This window comes from Macaca fascicularis, chromosome 15 (genome assembly GCF_037993035.2).
Source record: "Macaca fascicularis isolate 582-1 chromosome 15, T2T-MFA8v1.1".
Classification (NCBI taxonomy): domain Eukaryota; kingdom Metazoa; phylum Chordata; class Mammalia; order Primates; family Cercopithecidae; genus Macaca; species Macaca fascicularis.
The window spans coordinates 52,531,137-52,552,863 of NC_088389.1; the positions used below are offsets into that span (position 1 = coordinate 52,531,137).

The window sequence follows — 21,727 nt, forward strand, 5'->3', positions numbered from 1 at the left end:
ATTATCACTTTATTACTATTATTATTACTATTATTATTGAAACAGGGGTCTCTGTTGCCCAGGCTGTTGCAGTGGCGTGATCACAGTTCACTGCAGCCTCAACGTCCCAGACAAGTGATCCTCCTACCTCAGTCTTCCTAGCAGCTGAAACTATAGAGGCATGCACTACCACACCCAGCTAATTTTTGTATTTTTTGTAAAGACAGGTTCTCACCTTATTGCATTGGCTGGTCTCAAGCAATCCACTTGTTTCTGCCTCCCAAAGTGCTAGGATTCCAGGTGTGAGACACCATGCCTGGCTGATGTCGCTTTAAATTCATGACTACTAATCTCAAGTGGGGCTTTAATTCTGCTCAGAAATCATACTACATCCCCCTTGTGTATTAACTGTCTCATTCTCTTAGATGACTTTTCTCCCTCTTTTCTCTAACACCTCCCTATCCTATCTTTCAACTTATGGCATTGCTTTCTATTTCACTGAGAAAAAAGAAATTTGAAAATAATTTTCAAAAGCCCCTCACCACATCTTCCCACCCACTGCACAAGAATTGAATCCATATAATACGACTTCCCTTCTGTCATAACAGATGAATTGTCTATGTTCCTATCTAAAGCCAGCCTCTCCACTTATGCACTAAATCCCATCCTCCCTTGACTGGACAAAGACATTGCTCCAGCAATTTTTCTCTCTCTGATGGATCATTCCCATCAGTATACAAACATGATTTATTCCATCTTAAAACACTAATAATTAAAACAAAACACAAAAACTTCTCAACTCCTCTCTTCCCAAAGAACAACTTTCTGTTCCCCATTACAGCAAAACTCCTAATGGTTTGTCTCTTCTCATTGCCGCCAATTCCTCTCCTCCCATGAACTCACTTCATTTTAAATTCACTCTGCTGAGCATCATGAAGATCACCAATGACCTGCACACTGCTAAATCCAATAGTCAATTATCAGTACTTATCTTATTTGATATACCAAGAATTGTTGATAACCCCTACCTACTGAAACACTTCTACTGAAACACTTCGTTCACTTAGCTCTCTGTATCACCATATTTCTGTTTTTTCTCTATTTCTCTCTGGCTACTTCTTTAGTCTAACTTGCTGGTTCTTCTCACTTCCCTGATGCAGAGGGTCCTAAAGCTCAGATGTTGAGACTTCCTCTCTTCCCCTTTAAAAATCTATATTCATTTCCTTGGTATCTCATCTAGTTGTATGGCTTTAAATACCATCTATATGCTTACAACACTCAATTTGTACACCCAACCCATTCCACCCAGACTTATATAGCCAATTGTCTATTCACCTTCTTCATTTAAAGGTCATATAGGCACCTGATACGCTTTGGATCTGTGCCCCACCAAATCTCAGATTGAACTGTAATCCCCAGTGTTGCAGGTAGTACCTGGTGGGAGGTGACTGTATCATGTAAACAGTTTCTCATGATTGGTTTAGCACAATCCCTTTGGTGCTGTTCTTGTGATAATGAGTGAGTGATTTATCCCAAGATCTAGCTGTTTAAAAACTGTAGCACCTCCTCCCTCTCTCTCTTCTTCCTGCTCCAGCCATATGAAGTGCTGGTTCCGCCTTCACCTTCTGCCATGATTCTAAGTTTCCTGAGGCCTCCACAGAAGCCAAGCCAATGCCAGTATCATGCTTCCTGTACAGCCTGTAGAGCCATGAGCCAATTAAACTTTTCTTTATAAATTACCCAGTCTCAGGTATTTCTTTATAGCAATGCAAGAACAGATTAACCACAGAAAATTGGTACCAGGAGAGCAGTATTGCTGTAAGGTATCTGTAAATGTGGAAGTAACTTTGGAACAGTGTAATAGACAGAGGGAAAGTTTGGAGGGCTCAGAAGAAGACAGGAAGATGAGGGAAAAATTGAAACTTCCTAGAGACTTGCTGAATGGTTGCGATCAAAATGCTTATGGGATATGGACAATGAAGTCCAGGTTGAGGAGGTCTCAGATGGAAATCAGGAACTTATTGGGAGGTGAAGCAAAGGTCACTTTTGTTATACCTTAGCAAAGAACCTGGCTGTATCATGCCCTGGCCCTAGAGATCTGTGAAACTCTGAACTCGAGAGTGACAGTTTAGGGTACGTGGAAGAAGAAATTTCTTTTTTTTTTTTTTTTTTTTGAGACAGAATTTCACTCTTGTTGCCCAAGCTGGAGTGCAGTGGCATGACCTCGGCTCACTGCAACCTCCACCTTCCGGTTTCAAGCAATTCTCCTGCCTCAGCCTCCTGAGTAGCTAGGATTACAGGCATCCACCACCACGTCCAGCTAATTTTTGTATTTTTAGTAGAGACAGGGTTTCACCATGTTGGCCAGGCTGGTCTCGAACTCCTGACCTTGTGATCTGCCCACCTTGGCCTCCGAAAGTGCTGGGATTATAGGCATGAGCTACCATGCCCAACCCAGAAAAAGAAATTTCTAAGCAGCAAAGAGTTCAAGATCTGACCTGGCTGCTTCTAACAACCTATGCTTATATGACATAAAATTGGAACTTATATTTAATAGGGAAGCAGGGCATACATGTTTGGAAAATTTGCAGCCTGGTCATGTGACAGAAAAGAAAAGTCCATTTTCAGGGGAGGAATTTAAGCAGGCTGCAGAAATTTGCATTAGCCAAGACAATGGGGAAAAGGCCTTGAAGGAATTTCAAAGACCTTTGAGGTAGCCCCTCCCATCACAGGCCTGGAGACCTAGGAGGGAAGAATAGTTTGGTGGGCCAGGCCCAGCACCTGCCACCCTGAGTAGCCTCAGGACACTGCTCTCTGCATTCCAGGTGCTCTAGCTCTAGCCTTGGCTCAAAGCAGCATAGGTACAGATCAGGCTGCTGCTTCAGAGGGCACAAGTTGTAGAGCTGCCCAAGGCCTTGGGAGCCCACCCCCGTGTACCCATGTCATGTGACATGACACATGGAGTCAAAGAGATTATTTTGGGGTTTTAAGACTTAATGAGTAACCTGCTGGGTTTTGGACTTGCATGGGACCTGTAGCCCCTTTCTTTTGGCCAATTTCTCCCTTTAGGAACAGGAGTATTTGCCCAATGACTGCACCCCCATTGAGTCTTGGGGGTAACTAACTTGTTTTTGATTTTACAGGTTCATAGGTGGAAGGGACTTGTGTCGTTTCAGATGAGACTTTGAACTTCTGAGTTAATGCTGGAATAAGTTAAGACTTTGAAGGACTGTTGGGAAGGCATGATTATATTTTGCAATGTGAGAGGATCATGAGATTTGAGGGGCCAGGGGCAGAACAATATGGTTTAGATCTGTGTCCCCACCAAATCTCACGTCAAATTATAATCCCCAGTGTTGGAAATGGGGCCTAGTGGGAGGTAATTGGATTGTGGGGACAGTTTCTCATGAATGGTTTAGCACCATCCTCTTGGTGCTATTCTTGTGATAGGCAGTGAGTGAGTTCCCCTAAGATCTGGCTGCTTAAAAGTGTGTAGCATCTCCCCACTTTCTCTTTTCCTCCTGTTCTGGCCATGTGAGGTACAGGCTCCCACTTCACGTGCTGCCATGATTGTAAGTTTCCTGAGGCCTCCCCAGAAGTTGAGCAGATGCTAGCATCATGCTTCCTGTACAACCTGCAGAACGATGAGCCAATTAAACCTCTTTTCTTTATAAATTACCCTGCCTCAGGTATTTCTTTATAGCAATGCAAGAACAGATGAATACAGCACCTTAAACTTAACATGTACAAAAAAACTCCTGATTTTCACCATTCCTCAAACTTGCTCTTTCCAGTCTTACCCATCTCAGTAAACAGCAATTTTGCCATTCCAATTACTTAGGACAAAAATACTAGAGTTATCCCTGATTCACTTCTGTCACTCTAATACCCTACATCTAACCCATCAACAAATCCTGAAAACTCTAACTTTCCATTTCTCACCAACTCTACCATCAACTCTCTTGTCCAAATCATTATCATCTCTTATGTAAATTACTAGAATAGCCTTCTAACTGGTCTCTCTGTGTATTAATCTGTTTTCACACTGCTGATAAAGACATACCTGAGACTGGGCAATTGATAAAAGAAGTTTAATGAACTCACAGTTTCAAGTGGCTGGGGAGGCCTCACAATCATGGCAGAAGGTGAAAGCTACGTCTTACATGGCAGCAGACAAGAGAGAATCAGAATCATGCAAAAGGGGAAATCATCAGATCTCCCCTTATAAAATCATCAGCTCTCATGAGACTTATTTGTTACCACAAGAACAGTATGGGGGAAACCACCTCCATGATTCAATTATCTCCCACCAGGTCCCCCCGCCAGCACATGGGAATTACGGGAGCTACAATTAAAGATGAGATTTGGGTGGGGACACACCCAATCTATTCTCATCAGAGTGGCCAGACTACTTGTTTTAAAACAATAGTCAGATCATGTCGCATAGCTCAAAACCTTCCTATGTTTCCCAGTCTCACTCAGGATAAAAGTCAAAGTCCTTATAATGGCTTACAAGACCCTAAGTAATAGGAAACTCTAACCTTACCTACTATTCTCCCCATCACTCATTTGTCTACAGCCACATTGATCTCTATGCTGTTCTCAAAACTGATAGACATATTCCTGCCTCAGGGCTTTTGTACTTCCTTTGTTTTCTACTTAGTATGCTTCTACTCTAGATATCAAAATACTCATTCTCTTTGAACAGGTTGTGTCTTCTATTTGTAATGACCTTTCCATCTTTTTCACTTGAGGAACTCCTCATCCTACAAGACCAACTCAAATTATTATTTCATCCAGGAAATATTCAGTAATCGCTTTCCCAAGTATGTTATTCAGTAGTCTCTCTTTCCTGTAAACCTTGTACTTACCTCAGCTTGAAGGGACAAGGTTAAGGACATTGGAGGGTCCAGTTTTAGAGGGCCCGAAGATTATATTATTTTGTTAGTACTCCCCCACTTTTTTTTGTTTTGAGACGGAGTCTCACTCTGTCACCCAGGCTGGAGTGTAGTGGCGTGATTTCAGCTCACTGCAACCTCCTCCTCCTGGGTTCAAGCGATTCTCCTGCCTCAGCTTCCTGAATAGCTGGGATTACAGGCAGGCATACGTCACCACACCCATCTAATTTTTGTATTTTTGGTAGAGACAGGGTTTTGCCATGTTAGCCAGGCTGGTCTCAAACTCCCGATCTCAGGTGATCCACCCACCTCGGCCTCCAAAAGTGCTGGGATTACAGGCATGAGCCACCGTGTCCAGCCATTGGCCCTTCTTAAGAAAGAATGTAAAAATATCTTTTGCAAATAAAATAGCTTTAAAATAAAATAAGTAGCTTTAAACTCCAAGGTAGCAAATACTAGAGTATTCTTTCCTGAAAAGCCTGAAAGCTTTGCAGTCCTTCTTACCATAGTGCTGCAGGCATTTACTGCTACTAAATTTGGGTTGGAATCAAAGATAAAATCCATTTTTCATCCCTATCTCTAACACATAATCTTAAGGGTCTCTGAAAATCGCCTTTAAGTTCAAGGATGACTTAGAATCTTGGTTTTTATGTTGATGACGCTAACCTATAATTTCACACTGATCAAGACTATGATTCTGTACTCTTTGGCTACCAAATCAAACACATAATTGAACTAGAAATAATTTTTACATGAATTTATTTATCCCACAAAACACTGCTCATTGAACAACAGAGGAATACAATTTAGATATAATCAGTAAACAAAGTTAACAATAGTTCAGGTTCTCTTCCTATGTCAGAAGAAAACCATTAGAAAACTGAGGATGCATCTATACTTCACTAAAGTTTGAGTTCAAAAATGCTGCGTATAAGTGAGATTTAGTTTAACAAAAACCCAAAAGCTTAAAATTTTTCCAAAATGACATTGAAAAAAATTTAAAAGTTGGTATCTTTAGCATCTAATTAGTCTAACTATCCTTACTATTTTTATTTCATGTATGTACATATTTGTTTATTTTTTGAGACAGGGTCTCCCTCTCTTGCCCAAGCTCACTGTAAACTCAAACTCCTGGGCTCAAAGGGATTCTCCCACCTCAGTCTCCCAAGTAGCTAGGACTACAGGCATGTGCCACCAAACCCAGCTAATTTTCTTAGTTTTAGCAGAGATGAGATCTCACTGTGTTGTCCAGGCTGGTCTTGAATTCATGGGCTCAAGCGATCCTCTCGCCTCAGCTTCCCAAAGTGCTAGGATTACAGGCAGGCACCTGGTCTCCTTACTATTTTTAAATAAAGCATTTTTTTTTTCCTACTGGCATAGAGAAACTGCTTGTATTCCTTACAGATAGTATCCTGTTTTCACACTAAAACACACAGGAAGCATCTATACTCTCATCAGCATCTGTCCCAAATTAAATTATAAATATTGGGCAGGAAGAAACCACCTCATTCATTGTTTCTATTGCCTTGGCAAAATATTCTACAAATTGTGACTTTTAAATAACAGTTTCTGAATTCATGAGTAAATTTAAAAATTCCATTTTAAAGGATACAATTACTGGGCTACAAATGATTTAAAATAATTTCCATATATTAAAAAAAAATTTTTTTAAGACACGGGATCCCTGTGTCACCCAGGCTGGAGTGCAGTGGCGCAAAGACAGCTCACTGAAGCCTCAACCTCCCAGGCTCAAGTGATCCTCTCACCTCAGCCTCTTGAATAGCTGGGACTAAAGGCACACGCCACCATGCTGGGCTAATTTCTGTATTTTTTGTAGAAATGGGGTTTCGCCATGGTGCCCAGGCTGGTTTCAAACTCTCGGGCTCAAGCAATCTGCACGCCTCAGTGTCCCCAAATTCTGGGATTACAGGTGTGAGCCAGTGCCCCCATTCCATATATTTCAATAAAATAAAAAAAATCTGTGATATTTTAGAACTTACATGTTATAGTGTCTACCTATTATCAAAAGTAAACATAAAAAACAAGAATCTAGTGTGAATAACGAACTTTACAAAATTAATGGTATATAAAGGTTACCTGAACTTTAGTTACATACTACTTCTGTTCAAAGATTATATTTTCTTTAATGAATAAGGCATTATTACTAAGGCAGTTTGTATGATATGGACACAATACAACAAATACTATTTTCATTATAAAATTTTTAAAAATAATAATAACAGCCAATTTTTACTGTTTTCTTTCTGTATAACATGCATTGTTCCAAATAGTTTATGTATATCAATTCATTTAAGCTTCACAAGTCTACGAGGTGATCCTGTTATTGCCCCTCATTTTGTAGATAAGGAAACAAAGGCATTTAGAAGTCAAGTAATTAACTCAAGATCCCACAGCTAATAAGCAGTATAGATGAAGTTTAATCTCAAACTGATGTTCATGCTCTCAACAACTATGTTACATTGCCACCAAGGGAAAAGTGTCGAGACAGCAGTTCTTTATTAGAATTTAATATATAATTAAGATGGGATTTTTAATCAATGAGTAATTCAATAAGGGATATTGGGACAATTGGTTAATCATTGGGGAAAATGTAAGTTAGATGTCTTATTCATACCTCCTACTAAAATAAATTCAATTTAGTGAAAAATTTAAACATTACATAGACAAAATACAGTTAAATATTCCCATAATCTTGGGCTAGTTATAACATAAAAACAGATGCCTTAAGGAAAAAAGATCTTGACATCTGTCTACTTATACATTAAGTACTAATTTATTGAGGGAGTATATGATGAATATAAAGTTAAAAGGCAAATTACAAGTCAGGAATAATATTTGAAACATATATGATGAAGGTTTAATAACCTTCAAACTATAAAGAACAGCTACAGAAAAAGACAACATCATCAGGAACATATGTGAAAGACACAAATAAGAAGAAGTAAGAATACAACTAAAAAGAACCAATATACATATGGAAAGATGTTTAACCCCACTAGTAATCAAAGAAATGACCTCTAATGGAGTTGAATAGCTTTCAGTTTCTGAATATTACGAACACTAAAAATTAATGAAGAATAAGGTTTTGGGGTAGACTCCTCAGGTTCACATTCCATCTCCTACACTTAATAACTATGTGATATTGGGAAAATTAGTAAATCTCTCCAAACCTCAGTGTTTTTGCTGGAAAAATGGGAAGAACAAGATCTACTCAACTTGTTGTTTTAAGAGTTAAATGTAGGTAAAGTGCTTTGCATAGGGCCTACTCAATCAAGCACATCAAAAAATGTTAGCTGCTATGGCAGACACTATAGGTAAGCTGACCTGACACCAATTCCCAAACCCCTTCTCTTTTGCAGTCTCTATTATAGAGGCTGGAAAAGCTAAATAACAAGAGTAAAACCTTACTACCCCAGATTCTCTTATATTTGGGAATCTGCTGGCCACTGTCACAAAAGTAGAAGCCTGCTAGATCACACTATTACTTCTTCTAGCCTTGACTGTAGCACAGGAAATACCAAGAGAATTTTAGAGGCTCTAGACTTACAGATATGGACAGATAATTCCTCTATTTGTTTAAGCTACTATTAGCCAGCCCTCTCTAACTGAAACAGATGCCATTATTATTGTTATTCCTATTTATGAAAACATATGAGAAATCAGGCATACTGCTTATCCTTATGAAGGATAACTTTGTAATACATAACAAAAATCTAAAATGTGCATATTAGATCTAGAATTTCTACTCTAGGGCTTTATCCTAAGAAAATAATCAGGAAAGGGTTGAAGATGTCACTGAAAGACATTCATTGAATAAACAGCCAAGATCATAGGTAGATTCAGTATAGTCACTTATTTTTAAAATTATATAGCCTGGAAAAAATGGAGCTAGGGACATTAGAGGTCAGTTCTACACATCAGATATTGGGTGGTTTGGGTAGGTAAATTATTTAACATCTCTCTTAACAGTTTTGGTTTTCCAGGCTAGCTGCAGTGGCCCATACCTGTAATCCCACCACTCTGGGAGCCTGAAGTGACAGAACTGCCTAAGGCCAGGAGTTCAAGAACAGCCTGGGCAACACAGTGAGACCCCATCTCTACAAAAAAAAAATTTTTTTTTAATTAGTCAGGCGTGATGGCATGTGCCTGTAGTCCTCCTAACTACTCAGGAGGTTGAGGCAGGAGTACTGCTTGAGCCCCAGAGTTCAAGGTTACAGTGAGCTATGATTATGCCACTGTACTTCAGCCTGGGTGACAGAGCGAGATCCCCTCTTAAAAAAAGAAAGTTTCACTTTTCTCATCTGTCAAAATTAGGTCTAATAACCCCATGTAACAATGCTGCATAATAAACTTCCCCCAGTCTTATGGCTTATAAGCATCTATTTCCTCCCTCACAAATCTGTGAGTCAGAGGGGCAGCTATGCAGAGGGGCAGCTATGCTTTGGTCTGCTCCATACATTTTTCTCTTCTCCTATAGGTCAGGGGAGCATAAAAACTAAGTCAAATCACAACAGCCTATTTGAAGCTTCTGCATGTGTCAACATTCTACTGTTCAAGCCCAACATAAAAAAGGCAGGGAAGTATACTCCCCTCTAGCTGAGGAGGGGCGCAAAGTGATTAATTCTGATGAATAGTTCTAACAAATGAGGATAAAAACATAAAAAATATATATATTTTTCTTCCTCACGATTGTTTTTAAGATTACATTGAGCATGGAAAGCGTCTAGTACAATTCTCAATAATGGTAGCAATTATTATAATACACCCCAGAGAGAGTGTCTGGCAACTTTTCACAATGTAACAACACCGTCACAATTTCGGAATTCCTTATCTGATATATTCTACGGAATCTTCAGAAGCTATTGATTTCCACATCATTGTCTCTACTTTATTCCTATACATACAGATAAAGGTAAGTCATACCATTATATTTCTCCAGTAGGTACTAAATTAAAATATATGCTGTACTAAAATAAACTAATTTTGACATTTTATCAAAATTATTTATCATTGAGTTCATTTAAATGAAGGATAATCTGTTTAACAAAATAATAATTTTAATAGATTAAACATCATTGAAACTTAGCAACTCTGTCTTTAGTGTGCTAAAGTATATTTAACTGAATTTTTAATTGTTTGCTGCACCTCACAAAGATGCAAGAATCTGAATAACCATGATTAATATTATGTATTGCAAAGAAAAGTGTGATCAGAAAATATACAATGATAAGAAAGGAGGAATGATAAGAAAAGAGGAATAAAATTACCCTTGTTGATAAATAGTGCTTGTAGTAGTACAACTGAAACAGCAGAAATGCAGAACTTGTCAGCGTTAAAAGGGCCAAAACCACGTTCTTATTGATTCTACTCATTAGTCTGTGGTGCTCACTTGGTTGTCTTCTGAAAGTATCTCAGTCGTTTTCATCTTTTTGGATTTGGAAAGGAAGATAATTTTTTTTTCTGTGAACAAAAAAGACATTTTTAAAGAGACAAAAATCTCTTTAATTTTTTACCTGTAATAACCAAAAACAGAACCAAGAAAAAACTAAATTTCCACAGGCATTCTTTGATCTGGTCATTTTCTATGCTAAAGAAATAACCAAATATGAGATCAATGATGAAAAAACAAAAATGTTTATCATCGCTTTTTTTTATAACAGCAAATAACTGAAAACATAAATAGGATATTTATAAAAACTGAGCAACAAAGTTTGAGAGGTGCTTTTTTCCTCCAGTTTCTGATTAAGAAAAACTGGTATGAGACCTCAGAATTTGCATTTCTGACAAGTTCCCAAATGATGCTGATGCTGCTGACAATGCTGAGAACCACTTCCAAAGGAGAAACTGAGGACATTTTTCATCAAGGAACACAGCCTATAAGACAGCTCTTTGTTGCTTTTCGAGTTTGTGTGTGATCTCAGATGCGGATGTGGTCAGTTTTTATTAACACTCCATGTATGTTTTCAGTTTTTCAACTGTAAACAATGCCACAATAAACATTTTGTTCTTTCATCTTAGGTCTCATCTCTGATTATTCCTTTAGGATAAGAAATTTAATACAGTACTAATTCTTCCTACCTTGTCACCAGTTTGATTTTGGTTAAATACATTTAGTTTTTCAAGTGCTTACATTTATTCCTTCAATCCTTCAAATATACTGACACCTCTATTACGTTTGATATCTAAGGTTTATATGTCTTTTGTTCTCCAGCTATAAAATAAGAAGAAATTTATACTACATTCTGTCTTTTCTCCCCTTTCAATCTCAACTTCTATTAGTTATTTCTACTTGTTACAGTTCTATTGTATTCCATAACTATAAATCTCATAGTTATTTTGGTCTTATTCCTACAATGTTCCCTGCCAATCCATTTGCTATATCATCTCTGTTCATCTGTTGGATGACTGATATTCATCTTCTTGCAGTTTATCAAAAAGAACTTAGAGGTACCACTTACCTTGAGCTTTTGCCTTGTTCAAAAATAGCTGTCAATCTGGCTGCGAGGTTACACTGTCTTTCCCCAATGACTTACACACTTTGTACCATTGTCCTGTAGTGCTAAATATTCCCTTGACAGTATCTGATTTCCCAAACCAATCCCCCGTAAGTAATTTAATCTTTTTATTGGGATGAGCAAAGAATGCATTCCTTACCTTTGAAATCCAATTTTTTAAAAACTAGGTTATACAAGGATGTTGATGACTGTATATTAGTTTTTCCTCATTCAATGTGTTTCCTTTCAATCTGTAGAATAAAGATTTTTTTTTGAGACAGGGTCTCACTTTGTCATCCAGGCTGAAGTATAATGGTGCAATCATAGCTCATTGTAACCAGAAACTCCCAGGCTTACGTGATCTTCCTATCTCAGTCTCCTGAGTAGCCAGGAGTAAAAGTATGTGCCACCATGCCCAGCTAACTTTTTAAAAATTTATTTGTAGGCCGGGCGCGGTGGCTCAAGCCTGTAATCCCAGCACTTTGGGAGGCCGAGACGGGCGGATCACGAGGTCAGGAGATCGAGACCATCCTGGCTAATATGGTGAAACCCCGTCTCTACTAAAAATACAAAAAAACTAGCCGGGCGAGGTGGTGGGCGCCTGTAGTCCCAGCTACTTGGGAGGCTGAGGCAGGAGAATGGCGTAAACCCGGGAGGCGGAGCTTGCAGTGAGCTGAGATCCGGCCACTGCACTCCAGCCTGGGCGACAAAGCGAGACTCCGTCTCAAAAAAAAAAAAAAAAATTTATTTGTAAAGACGGGGTCTTGCTTTGCCTGAGCTGTCCTTAAAACTCTCATCCTTAAGAGAACCTCCTGCCTCAGCCTCCCAAAGTGCTGGAATTACAGGTGCGAGCTACTACTGAGACTGACCTAAAGATTTCTTTACTTTGCAGGTTTTCTTAAATATTTTTTCTGTTATAACATTGAATTCTCTAATTTCAGAACTACAATTAAGCCTTTTTTTTGAGATGGAGTCTCTCTCTGTCACTCAGGCTGGATGGAGTGCAACGGCACGATCTCAGTTCACTGCAACCTTCGCCTCTGTTATAACATTGAATTCTCTAATTTCAGAACTACAATTAAGCCTTTTTTTTGAGATGGAGTCTCTCTCTGTCACTCAGGCTGGATGGAGTGCAACGGCACGATCTCAGTTCACTGCAACCTTCGCCTCCCGGGTTCAAGCAGTTCTCCTGTCTCAGCCTCCCGAGTAACTGGGATTACAGGCGCCTGCCAGCACTCCCAGCTAATTTTTATATTTTTAGTACAGAAGGAGTTTTGCTATGTTGGTCAGGCTGGTCTGGAACTCCTGACCTCAAGCAATCCACCAGCCTTGGCCTCCTCACCTACTTTTCTAAATGGGAATATAATTTACTCCTTAACTATGGAAGAAAAGAAGTAAGGGTATATTCTAGACTAGAGGGTAGTCTCTGGTATACAAGAAAGCTCTTTTTGACAGAGTATTTTTTACATGTGTATATGTGAGAAAGGCAGAGAATGTGTACGAGAACACGTGGGAAAAGCATTTAAACATTACTTCTTCCAGATGTCAGAGACAGGCAGCAAAGAGCCACTCACTATCTCTCTTCTACTTTGCCTCAGCAAGACAGTGCTTCCTGCAAAGACAGGGTATCTGTGCGCTTCCTCATTCACTCTTCCTTTCTTGCTAGTTCATGTTGCCAAACAATCCGAGGAAATTCCCATTGCCTTTCTATGACTCCCCATCCCACTGTAAACAGCAGATGACTCTTTGCTCTGCCAGCTCTATCTGAGATCTCTTTCTACCAGCATTCTCTTTTAAGCTCTTCCTGCTTACATGCGGCTGCCATTTCTCAAATATTTCAATCTGGAGTTACAGGTCTTCCAGTCTCAGCAAAGATGTAATTACATCTCTTTCTCTCATTTTCCTTGTTGCTTCATGGTAATTTCAGAGAGAAGACAAATGTCTTTACCATCTTAAAATCAAGTCTTGGTTTGGGGTTTTAAAACAATCCAAATGAGCTTCCAGAGCTGATGCCTATATAAAGCAAATACTATAAAATATATATAAAGTCAACAAACTACTTAAGAGAAATAACACCAATAGTGATGTGAACAATGCACCTGATCAATAGATAATGTATATTAAGCAAAGATAACCTAATAAATCATAATTATTTTCTATCTCCCAAAACTGTGAAAACAGTATCAATCAACATTGATGATGGTATTAGTTTTTATACTCAGTTAAAACCCATGGAAATACAATTATCAAATAGAGGTTTAGTATTCCTTATCCAAAATACTTGGGACCAAAAGTATTTTGGACTTTTTAGGATTCCAGAATATTTGGATTACACTACCAGTTGAACATCCCAAATCCAAAAATCTGAAATGAACATTCCTTTCAGCATCATATCAGCACACAAAAGTTGCAGATTTTGGAGCATTTCAGATTTTGAATTTTCAGATTTGGGATGCTCAACCTATACTCTGATAAGGGCAGCTCACAAGATTAACAAGGAGACTACCCTTCATTTTCAAGATTTCAAATCAAGTTCTTGTATTTGTATTAAATAGTGCATTAATGTATTGTATGCTGATTCCTAGTGAAATCTAAAGTGGCATTCAGAGTAGGCCATCACTCAGCTTCTTCTAAGCCCAAATAAATAAATGGGAAAGAACACATAATAGGCCTATATAAGCTACAACAGGCATAAAATCTAAATTAGTAGCTTGTTCTTTCTTCTCTAGTTTACAACTAATTCTTCCATAAAATAAACCTCTAAAATATATCATCAAAAACTTAACTATATTTTTATTATCAAGATGACATCCAATTAACTTTACCTCATTATTTATTTTCTATAAATGCCAAGGCAATTCAGTTGCAAAAGAGAAAGATTCGCCTATCAAAATGTTCCTTTTTACTAGCACTACCTCTTCATTAGGAATATTCAGGAACCACTTAAAAATAATGTGATACTTAAAAAAGAGAAACCATAGTATGTCAATTTTACCTTTAAAATACTTCTTGCATCAACTCTTTCCTTCTTCACTGTCATTCTAAACTCTAATTGTACCTAATGTCCTAATTTTAACTGATGTCCCTGACTCCACTTTCTCTTTATCCACAATCTTACCTATACACTGACAGATGTATCAAGTTGCTGACAGATAAATCAAGTAACACCACAATCAGAAATTTTCAATAGCTCCCTACCACCTGCAAATAGTTCAAATTGCATATAATGGTATTAAGGGGTATTCACAATCTGACTGAATACAGACAAACTTACTATAAGCTTTCTCATACTTCACATAGTCCATGGTTTTTGCATGAGTATTCCTGGAGTACATCCTACACTTTCCTGCCTCTGTGTTTTTGCCCATTACGTCTTGTCTGCAATGCTCTCATTTACTTCCATAAAACTAGTTTACCTTTCTTTCCATAGATCCTCTCAAATGACACTTCTTCAATGAAGTCTTCAATACTCTTCCAGGTTAGAAGTGCTCCCTCCACCTCTAATCTACTTTTACCTTCCTGCAAGAAATAAATAGTTACTGTCTACCTTAATGGGCACAGATGCCAAAAAAACAATGCTAAGCCTTAGAGATAAAATGACAAATAAGATACAGTTCTCTAACTTCGAAGAGCTTACAGGTGAGTACAGGAGTTTTCAAAAGAAGAAGGGCAGTAGTGATAGTGGTGGAGAGAGTGATATACCTGAAAAAGAATATGAGAAGATTTTTTCTAAAATGCACAAGCCCCATTCCTTACCAACCCCACATCAATTAAGAACCACTGTTCTAGTTTATGATGGACTCTCTCAGAGATAAATATAGAGGCAATAACAATACAGTGTAGTTGCAATGAAAGAATAAGCACGGGTTACGATGGAAGCACAAGGAGAGGCAACTAACCCTGAGGCTTTTACTAGTTTCTAGTTTGCATTATAGCTATTAGTGTATATGAGTCGTCTCCCTCACCCAGCCTAAAACTGGCTGAATTAACATCAAGTAATAGTAAGTATGCTAAGTATACTAAAAATACACTGCACAATGCTCAAGAGAACAGAAAACTATTTAAATACAAGTTTTCTGTTCTGCAAGAATTTTTACAATAAAACAGAATTTGAAATATTAAAAAAAGATTTTTAAAAGAGTTTAAAGGCCCTTAAACTCTCATGCCTGGTTCCAACCTTCAAAAAATAAATGCCTAAAAATATTAAAAATAACCTATGGAGAGATATGGCATAGAACTGAAACAAAAATATTATTTCTATATGTACTTCTTTTTATGTGTTACATTTTAGCTATCATAATAAAAACACTAGGGAGGATAGCATTCATTTCCTTACTTACACTTAGGTAAAGTTTCCTAAAGAAGACAGAATATCATCTCTAATGGAAAAGAAAACAAAAAGTACTGCAGAGATAGTAAATTAAAATGAGGTGGGGGTTGGGAGAGAAATGGCAAATGTTTTCAGGAAAAAAAAAAGATGTAATAAGAGGTGTTATGAAGTTTAAGTAGCCCAACTATCTTAAAGTTCTAATGCAAATATGAGAAGGGTAATATGTAAGTATGGTATATTATGACACAGAATTATTCTTAGATGATGTGGAAGCAGGGCATAACTAATGCATGAACTGAGATCTGGAAATGAAGAAGAAAGAAATGGGTAGATCTGCTTACCAACTAAACCACGAATGGGTTACAGGTGTCAGAGTTAACAATCCTCTCAGTCTTTGGGGCAGCTAGACCCCAAGAGTAGGTCACCTCCAGCCAAGAACACATTCTTTTAACTTTCATCTTTTTTTGGTCAAATTTACTATGTATCAAGATGTGAAAAGGCTTGGAAAAAACTAGTAGTAGATAAAACCCATACACAACTGTGATGAAAAAAGGTACAGGATGAGGAGTTCACGATAATTCTCAGGCTCTTTCTACAGTGAAGAGCAGCACTGCATATTCTTCAACTTTCCTTTTACATTTGCATCTGTACTTTGAAGGTATTACTATGAAAGACTTTTGGTAACTGCTTTACCCTGACACCTCCTCCAGCCCCAGACCCCTCTTTTGAGAATCACCTAGGTAGGGGTCTGTTTGAATGAATGTCTGAATGAATGAATGATATATCAAGACAGATGATCCAGAAGGCAGGAGTGGGGGGAAGTGGAATCAAAAACCTGCCCTGACACCTAACTTGGGTTCATAAGATGGTATGTGCTAGCCTAGCCATATCCTTATGCTGTGGGCTTCCCGACTTATTTGGGGATATCGGGGAGTAAGACAGAGGCATGGATGATATGAATCAGAGAGTGAAACTGCCTTCGCAAAATTATGACAGCTAAGAGAAATCTGACATAGTCGATTCCATCTTGTTTCTAACCTCCAATCTGTCCTTGGTCATTTCTGGGTACAGGCCAAGCTAACTTTGAGAGGAACTTAGTTTACAGTTTAACCTAAAGCAAGGATGATAGTAACCTTTTCCAAAACTAAACTGCCTTTGTAAAACTAATGAAAGACTATAAGATTAGGATTATGAGAGGGACCTGAATTCTGGTAAAATGTAGTTAAATGACAACCAGTCTTTTTTCCAGAGGACACAGGATTTATAATTTCCCTGGCTAAAACCTAAGATTGGTCTTTTGAGATATTTTTCAGACCTTTGCATTCTGGACCCACTGACCCTACCTAGAGGTGAACTAGTGACTCACGACCCAACCAGTCATGTGGCTCCCTACTCAGAGGTGGACTCAGTACACAAGGACCATTTTTCATACCCTCATGATCGCATCCCCAGCCAACCAGCAGCCCTCATTCCCTAGTCCCCTGCCCACCAAACTAAAAACTATCCTTGAAAAACTAACCACCAAGTCTTTGGGGAGACTGATTTGAGTAATAACTTCTTTGCACGGCCAGCATCATTGTTAATTAAGCTCTTTCTTTACTGTAATACCATGGGCTCAGTGAACTGGTTTCGTTTGTGCAGTGGACAGGAAGGCAACTGATTACAGGCAATTGATTACAACAGAACTGACATTCAAATATGCCCTGAACAAAACAAAACAAAACAGGAGGCTGAACTACAGAGGGAAGAGAGTAGTGTAATTAGGAAAAGTCATAGTAAGAGAGATGAGGTAGCAGATTGGCAGGCATAAAGAGAAAATGCCTCTGAAAATGTATTCAGAGGTAAGACCAAAACAAAAAAATCAATGTTTTTCAGCTGTTCTCAAAAGCCAAAAATATCCCAGTAGCAACAGCTACTATCAAATCTTCCCTAAATACTGTTAGTCTTTCTTATTGTCCATTTCTTTTCCTTTCATTGCTAACTTATCACAACTGTCAGCAGCTTGGAAGTAAACATTAGACTGCAAAGGGTTAAGAAATTTCTTTACCTGCTTACCATTCATGCACTTAATCCTTTGCAATACAACCTCTACCTAAACATGCTGACACTTGAAGATAAAAAGCTAACGAAATTTAGTCTCTCCAGCAGATGCTCCAGAAAAATCCTAAATACATAGTGACTCCTTTCTGAATGACTATGGTGTAAGAGGGTTTTGGAAAGAGAGTAGCTAAAATGAAAGATCTAGATAAGACAGGTTAGCAAGAAGGGAGGTGAAGACAGCAAGGATTGTCTTTGGGTTGGGAGGAGTGTAGGTGCTTTTATTTTTTCCTTATTTATCTTACATGAACATCAATTGATTTTGTAATAAGAAAAAACTACTGTTTTTTAAAAACTTTAAAAATTCTTCTCTCAACCTAAATGAAATGACAAATATTCATTTACTAGAGCCCACATGTAATTATGTTAATGTCTCCCCATTTCTGGAGTAAGAAGAATTTTTTTAAGAAATGGGGTCTTGCTCTGTCACCCAGGCAGGAGTGCAGTGTCATAATCATAGCTCACTGTTGCCTCAAACTGCTAAGCAGAAGCAATCCTCCCACCTTAGCCTCTTGGGCACCTGGAATGATTATAGGCATGAGACACTGTCTGGCTCCCAAGGTATTTTTTTGGTTTGTTTTGTTGTTTTTGAGATGGAGTCTCGCTCTGTTGCCAGGCTGGAGTACAGTGGCGCAATCTTGGCTCATGGTAACTTCAGCCTCCCAAGTTCAAGTGATTCTCCTGCCTCAGCCTCCTGAGTAGCTGGGACTACAGGTGCCTGCCACCATGCTAATTTTTGTATTTTTAGTAGAGACACGGTTTCACCATGTTAGCCAGGATGGTCTCGATCTCTTGACCTCGTAATCCACCTGCCTCGGCCTCCCAAAGTGCTGGGATTACAGGCGTGAGCCATTGCACCTGGCCCCCAAGTTATTTTTAAGTGACTCCCTCAAGAATGCAGGTACTTAATTGCTTGGTTCTGGACACTTGGGTATTTATCTTAATAAAACCATACAGCAAACAGAATCAAACCCAGGGCTTAGAGTGTATCATGTACTTAGTGCAACACTTAAATTGTGAATGTATGTACATAAAATCTGGATGAATGTTCCCAAAAATATTAATAATGGTTATCTCTGGGTAGGAAGAATTAGGAGTGATTTTTACACGGTTCTTTATACTTTTCTACATTGTTCCAATATTTGTATGAGCATATATTATTTTCATAAGGAGTAAAATGCTTTTATCCTAAGAGAAACAGATGATGGGTAGTGGTAGTGGCTTAATAACAGCCATATTTGCTAAACAGGATCTAGATTCTTGTCACTTAAAAGTATGGTCCAAAGAACATCCGTATCACATTGGAACTTGTTAGAAATACAGAATTTTCAGCACCCACCAACTGATTCATAATCTATATTTTAATAAAATCCTCAGATGATTCATATGTACATTAAAATCTGAAAAGCACTGATGTGGATGCTAAGGGCTTTATGTGCTGGGAGGATAAGAACAATGTCTACCTTGCTCATCGTTATATCCCTAGAACCAGCAGTGCTTGAAACATATAAGTATTTGTTGAATAAATAAATATGTAAATGATATCACTTCTGGGTAGGCAATTAGAAAGTGGAGATTATATCTATTTGCATTATTTATTTTCTGCCAGAATTCCCAGAAGTAGGTGCTTATTATTTGCTGTAAATGCTGTTAAATTAGTTTAATAACAACACTGGGCCCCTGAGAATCTACAACTATATGTAACTTTTTTTAAAAAGAACTCGTTCCTTGCTCTTACCTCGGAGATCCACATGCCTCCTCAATAATTTCTACAACCTCCTGTCTATGGGAATAGCCTAGAGTTACTCTCTCTACAATCTCTCCCTGAACGCAAATCCATGCTCAAGATTTTAACTACCACCTGTGAGAGAAAACACTATTTAAATTACAATCTACGCGCTCTATCTGCCTATATTTTCAATTCTATTTCCTGAACCTCACCTCAAATTTAACATGTTCAAAATTAACAATTTTTTTTCTTTTTTGAGACACAGTTTCACTCTTGTTGCCCAGGCTGGAGTGCAGTGGCCTGATCTTGGCTCCCTGCAACCTCTGCCTCCCCAGTTCAAGCAATTCTCCTGCCTCAGCCTCAGAAGTAGCTGGGATTACAGGCGCCTGCCATCAAGCCCGGCTAATTTGTTGTTTTTTAGTAGAGACAGGGTTTCACCATGTTGGCCAGGCTGGTCTCGAACTCCTGGCCTCAGGTGATCCACCCGCCTCAGCCTCCCAAAGCGCTGGGATTATAGGCGTCAGCCACCGCGTCCGGCCCCAAATTAACAATTTTATTCTCTGTCAGCTATTTTCCTCTCCCCATCCAGAAGAAAGTAACTAGCTCTCCATCCTCACAGTCTCTAGTTGTACAGGATTTAGACAAGAGAGATCAGCTAGCCCAACATCACCTTATGGAGAACAGGCTCTAGAAGAAGAATTAAAGGACAGCCAAGAGGCTAGTTATTGGCAACATCAGCACTCTACGATCTAAATCACTTTATTCCCAGTACACTATTGCATGCTGGAATTCAACAGCATTCCCATTTTTGCCAACAGCACTTAAACTTTTTTTAGAAACCCAGGTTAAAAATATCATCACCCAGATCCAAGAAATCAAGTCCTGTGTATTATTCTTTCGGCATTTCCCCGGTTCCTTTTTTCTTCCTTGTCAGAACACCCTGCACTTCCTTTCCACTTACAGTTCTTTCATCATTCAATGCCAGCCTTCCCAAATCCTCTACCCTCACTAAACATATGTCCACAAATAGAATCGCTAAAATATAAATGCTTATTCCTGCATTTGATATCTTTGTCCATGGCCCAACAGGGATGGTTTCCAATCGTTCAAACCCTATTCATCCTCAGAGTCTAGCTCAAACACAGCCTTTTCTACTTAGCTTCCATCTGCCCAATTTCTAATATACTACTCTATCATTCACTTTTATATTTGTTCACAGATTGATTTTTACTTACTGGAAACGTGCTATCTTCAAAAGCATAAAGAATCTGATGTATCATCTAGGTTGGTTTTTTGTTTTTGTTTTTGTTTTTTTCCCACATCTGAGAAAACTGAAGCCAAGAGAAACGTGGCTTACCTCATGTTAACTGAGAAATTGTAAATTGTAAGCCGGGCGCGGTGGCTCACGCCTGTAATCCCAGCACTGTGGGAGGCCAAGGCAGGCAGATCACCTGAGGTCAGGGGTCACTACCCTAACCCGGCTACTACAAGAGTCTCGATCGTCCTCCAAACATTCACCTGTCCCAGGATGAAGATTTTACCTGATGACACGCCCAGAAGCGTGGGAAGGACTGGCCAAGTGAAAGTCTGCCACGCGATGCTCGTGGACTGACTGAGGAGTACCCAGCCTGGAGCGCGCTCAGCCTGTGGCCGGCCTCCCCACCAAGGGGTAGGCAGGTGCCCAGAATGCTGGAGGATGCCCGGTAAGGGCACCTGGGCCACCAGCTGTACCTGTCTGAAGGCGCCCAACCATCCCCAGCTACCGAGCTGAGCCTCCCATACCTTACCTCACTCAACAGCACCTGCAGCCGCTCCGCTTTACGGCACTCACAGCAACCGCTGCAAAAGCGGCCGTCAAGTGCTGAGCCGCGGAGGCTCGCTTGGTTCCTGCTGGGAGGTTCCTGCGGTCCAGCAACAGCCTCGGCGTGACTATGACTCTTGTCGCATCCTCACAGCCAGAAGTTCACTGAGCCCTAGCGGTTCCTCACTTTTATAATCTAGCCACTTAGCCAAAGCCCTCTTTTATCTCTTGCCTAATTAACAACTACAGCAGCGCACTGAGGCAGTCTGAGAGTTTAAGTTCTCAAACGCTTTCGAAAGCGGACGATGAACTGGAGGCAGCAGCAGCTGAGCTGTTTTCCAAGCCCATTAAATGTGAACTTCTGATAAACGAGTGATT

General features: G+C 39.1%; 1 protein-coding gene across 50 annotated transcripts in view; it reads right to left on the reverse strand.

Moving 5' to 3' along the window:
• Positions 1–21,382, reverse strand: part of FKTN (fukutin) — a 94,243-nt gene extending 72,861 nt beyond the window's left edge. For 6 of the 50 annotated variants that reach the window (XM_074016932.1, XM_074016925.1, XM_074016915.1 and 3 more), the window contains exons 1-4: positions 21,336–21,382; positions 14,809–14,911; positions 11,553–11,643; positions 10,166–10,358 (exon numbers count right to left, since the gene is read on the reverse strand). In XM_074016932.1, the coding sequence (XP_073873033.1) occupies positions 10,166–10,270 (105 nt within the window). In that variant the 5' untranslated portion in view covers positions 10,271–10,358; positions 11,553–11,643; positions 14,809–14,911; positions 21,336–21,382. Of the gene's footprint in view, positions 1–8,902; positions 8,997–10,165; positions 10,359–11,356; positions 11,644–12,966; positions 13,422–14,808; positions 14,912–20,905 lie in introns of those variants that run through there. The other 44 variants (XM_074016933.1, XM_074016927.1, XM_074016917.1 and 41 more) reach the window with 21 other exon arrangements.
• Positions 21,383–21,727: the final 345 nt, after the last annotated feature.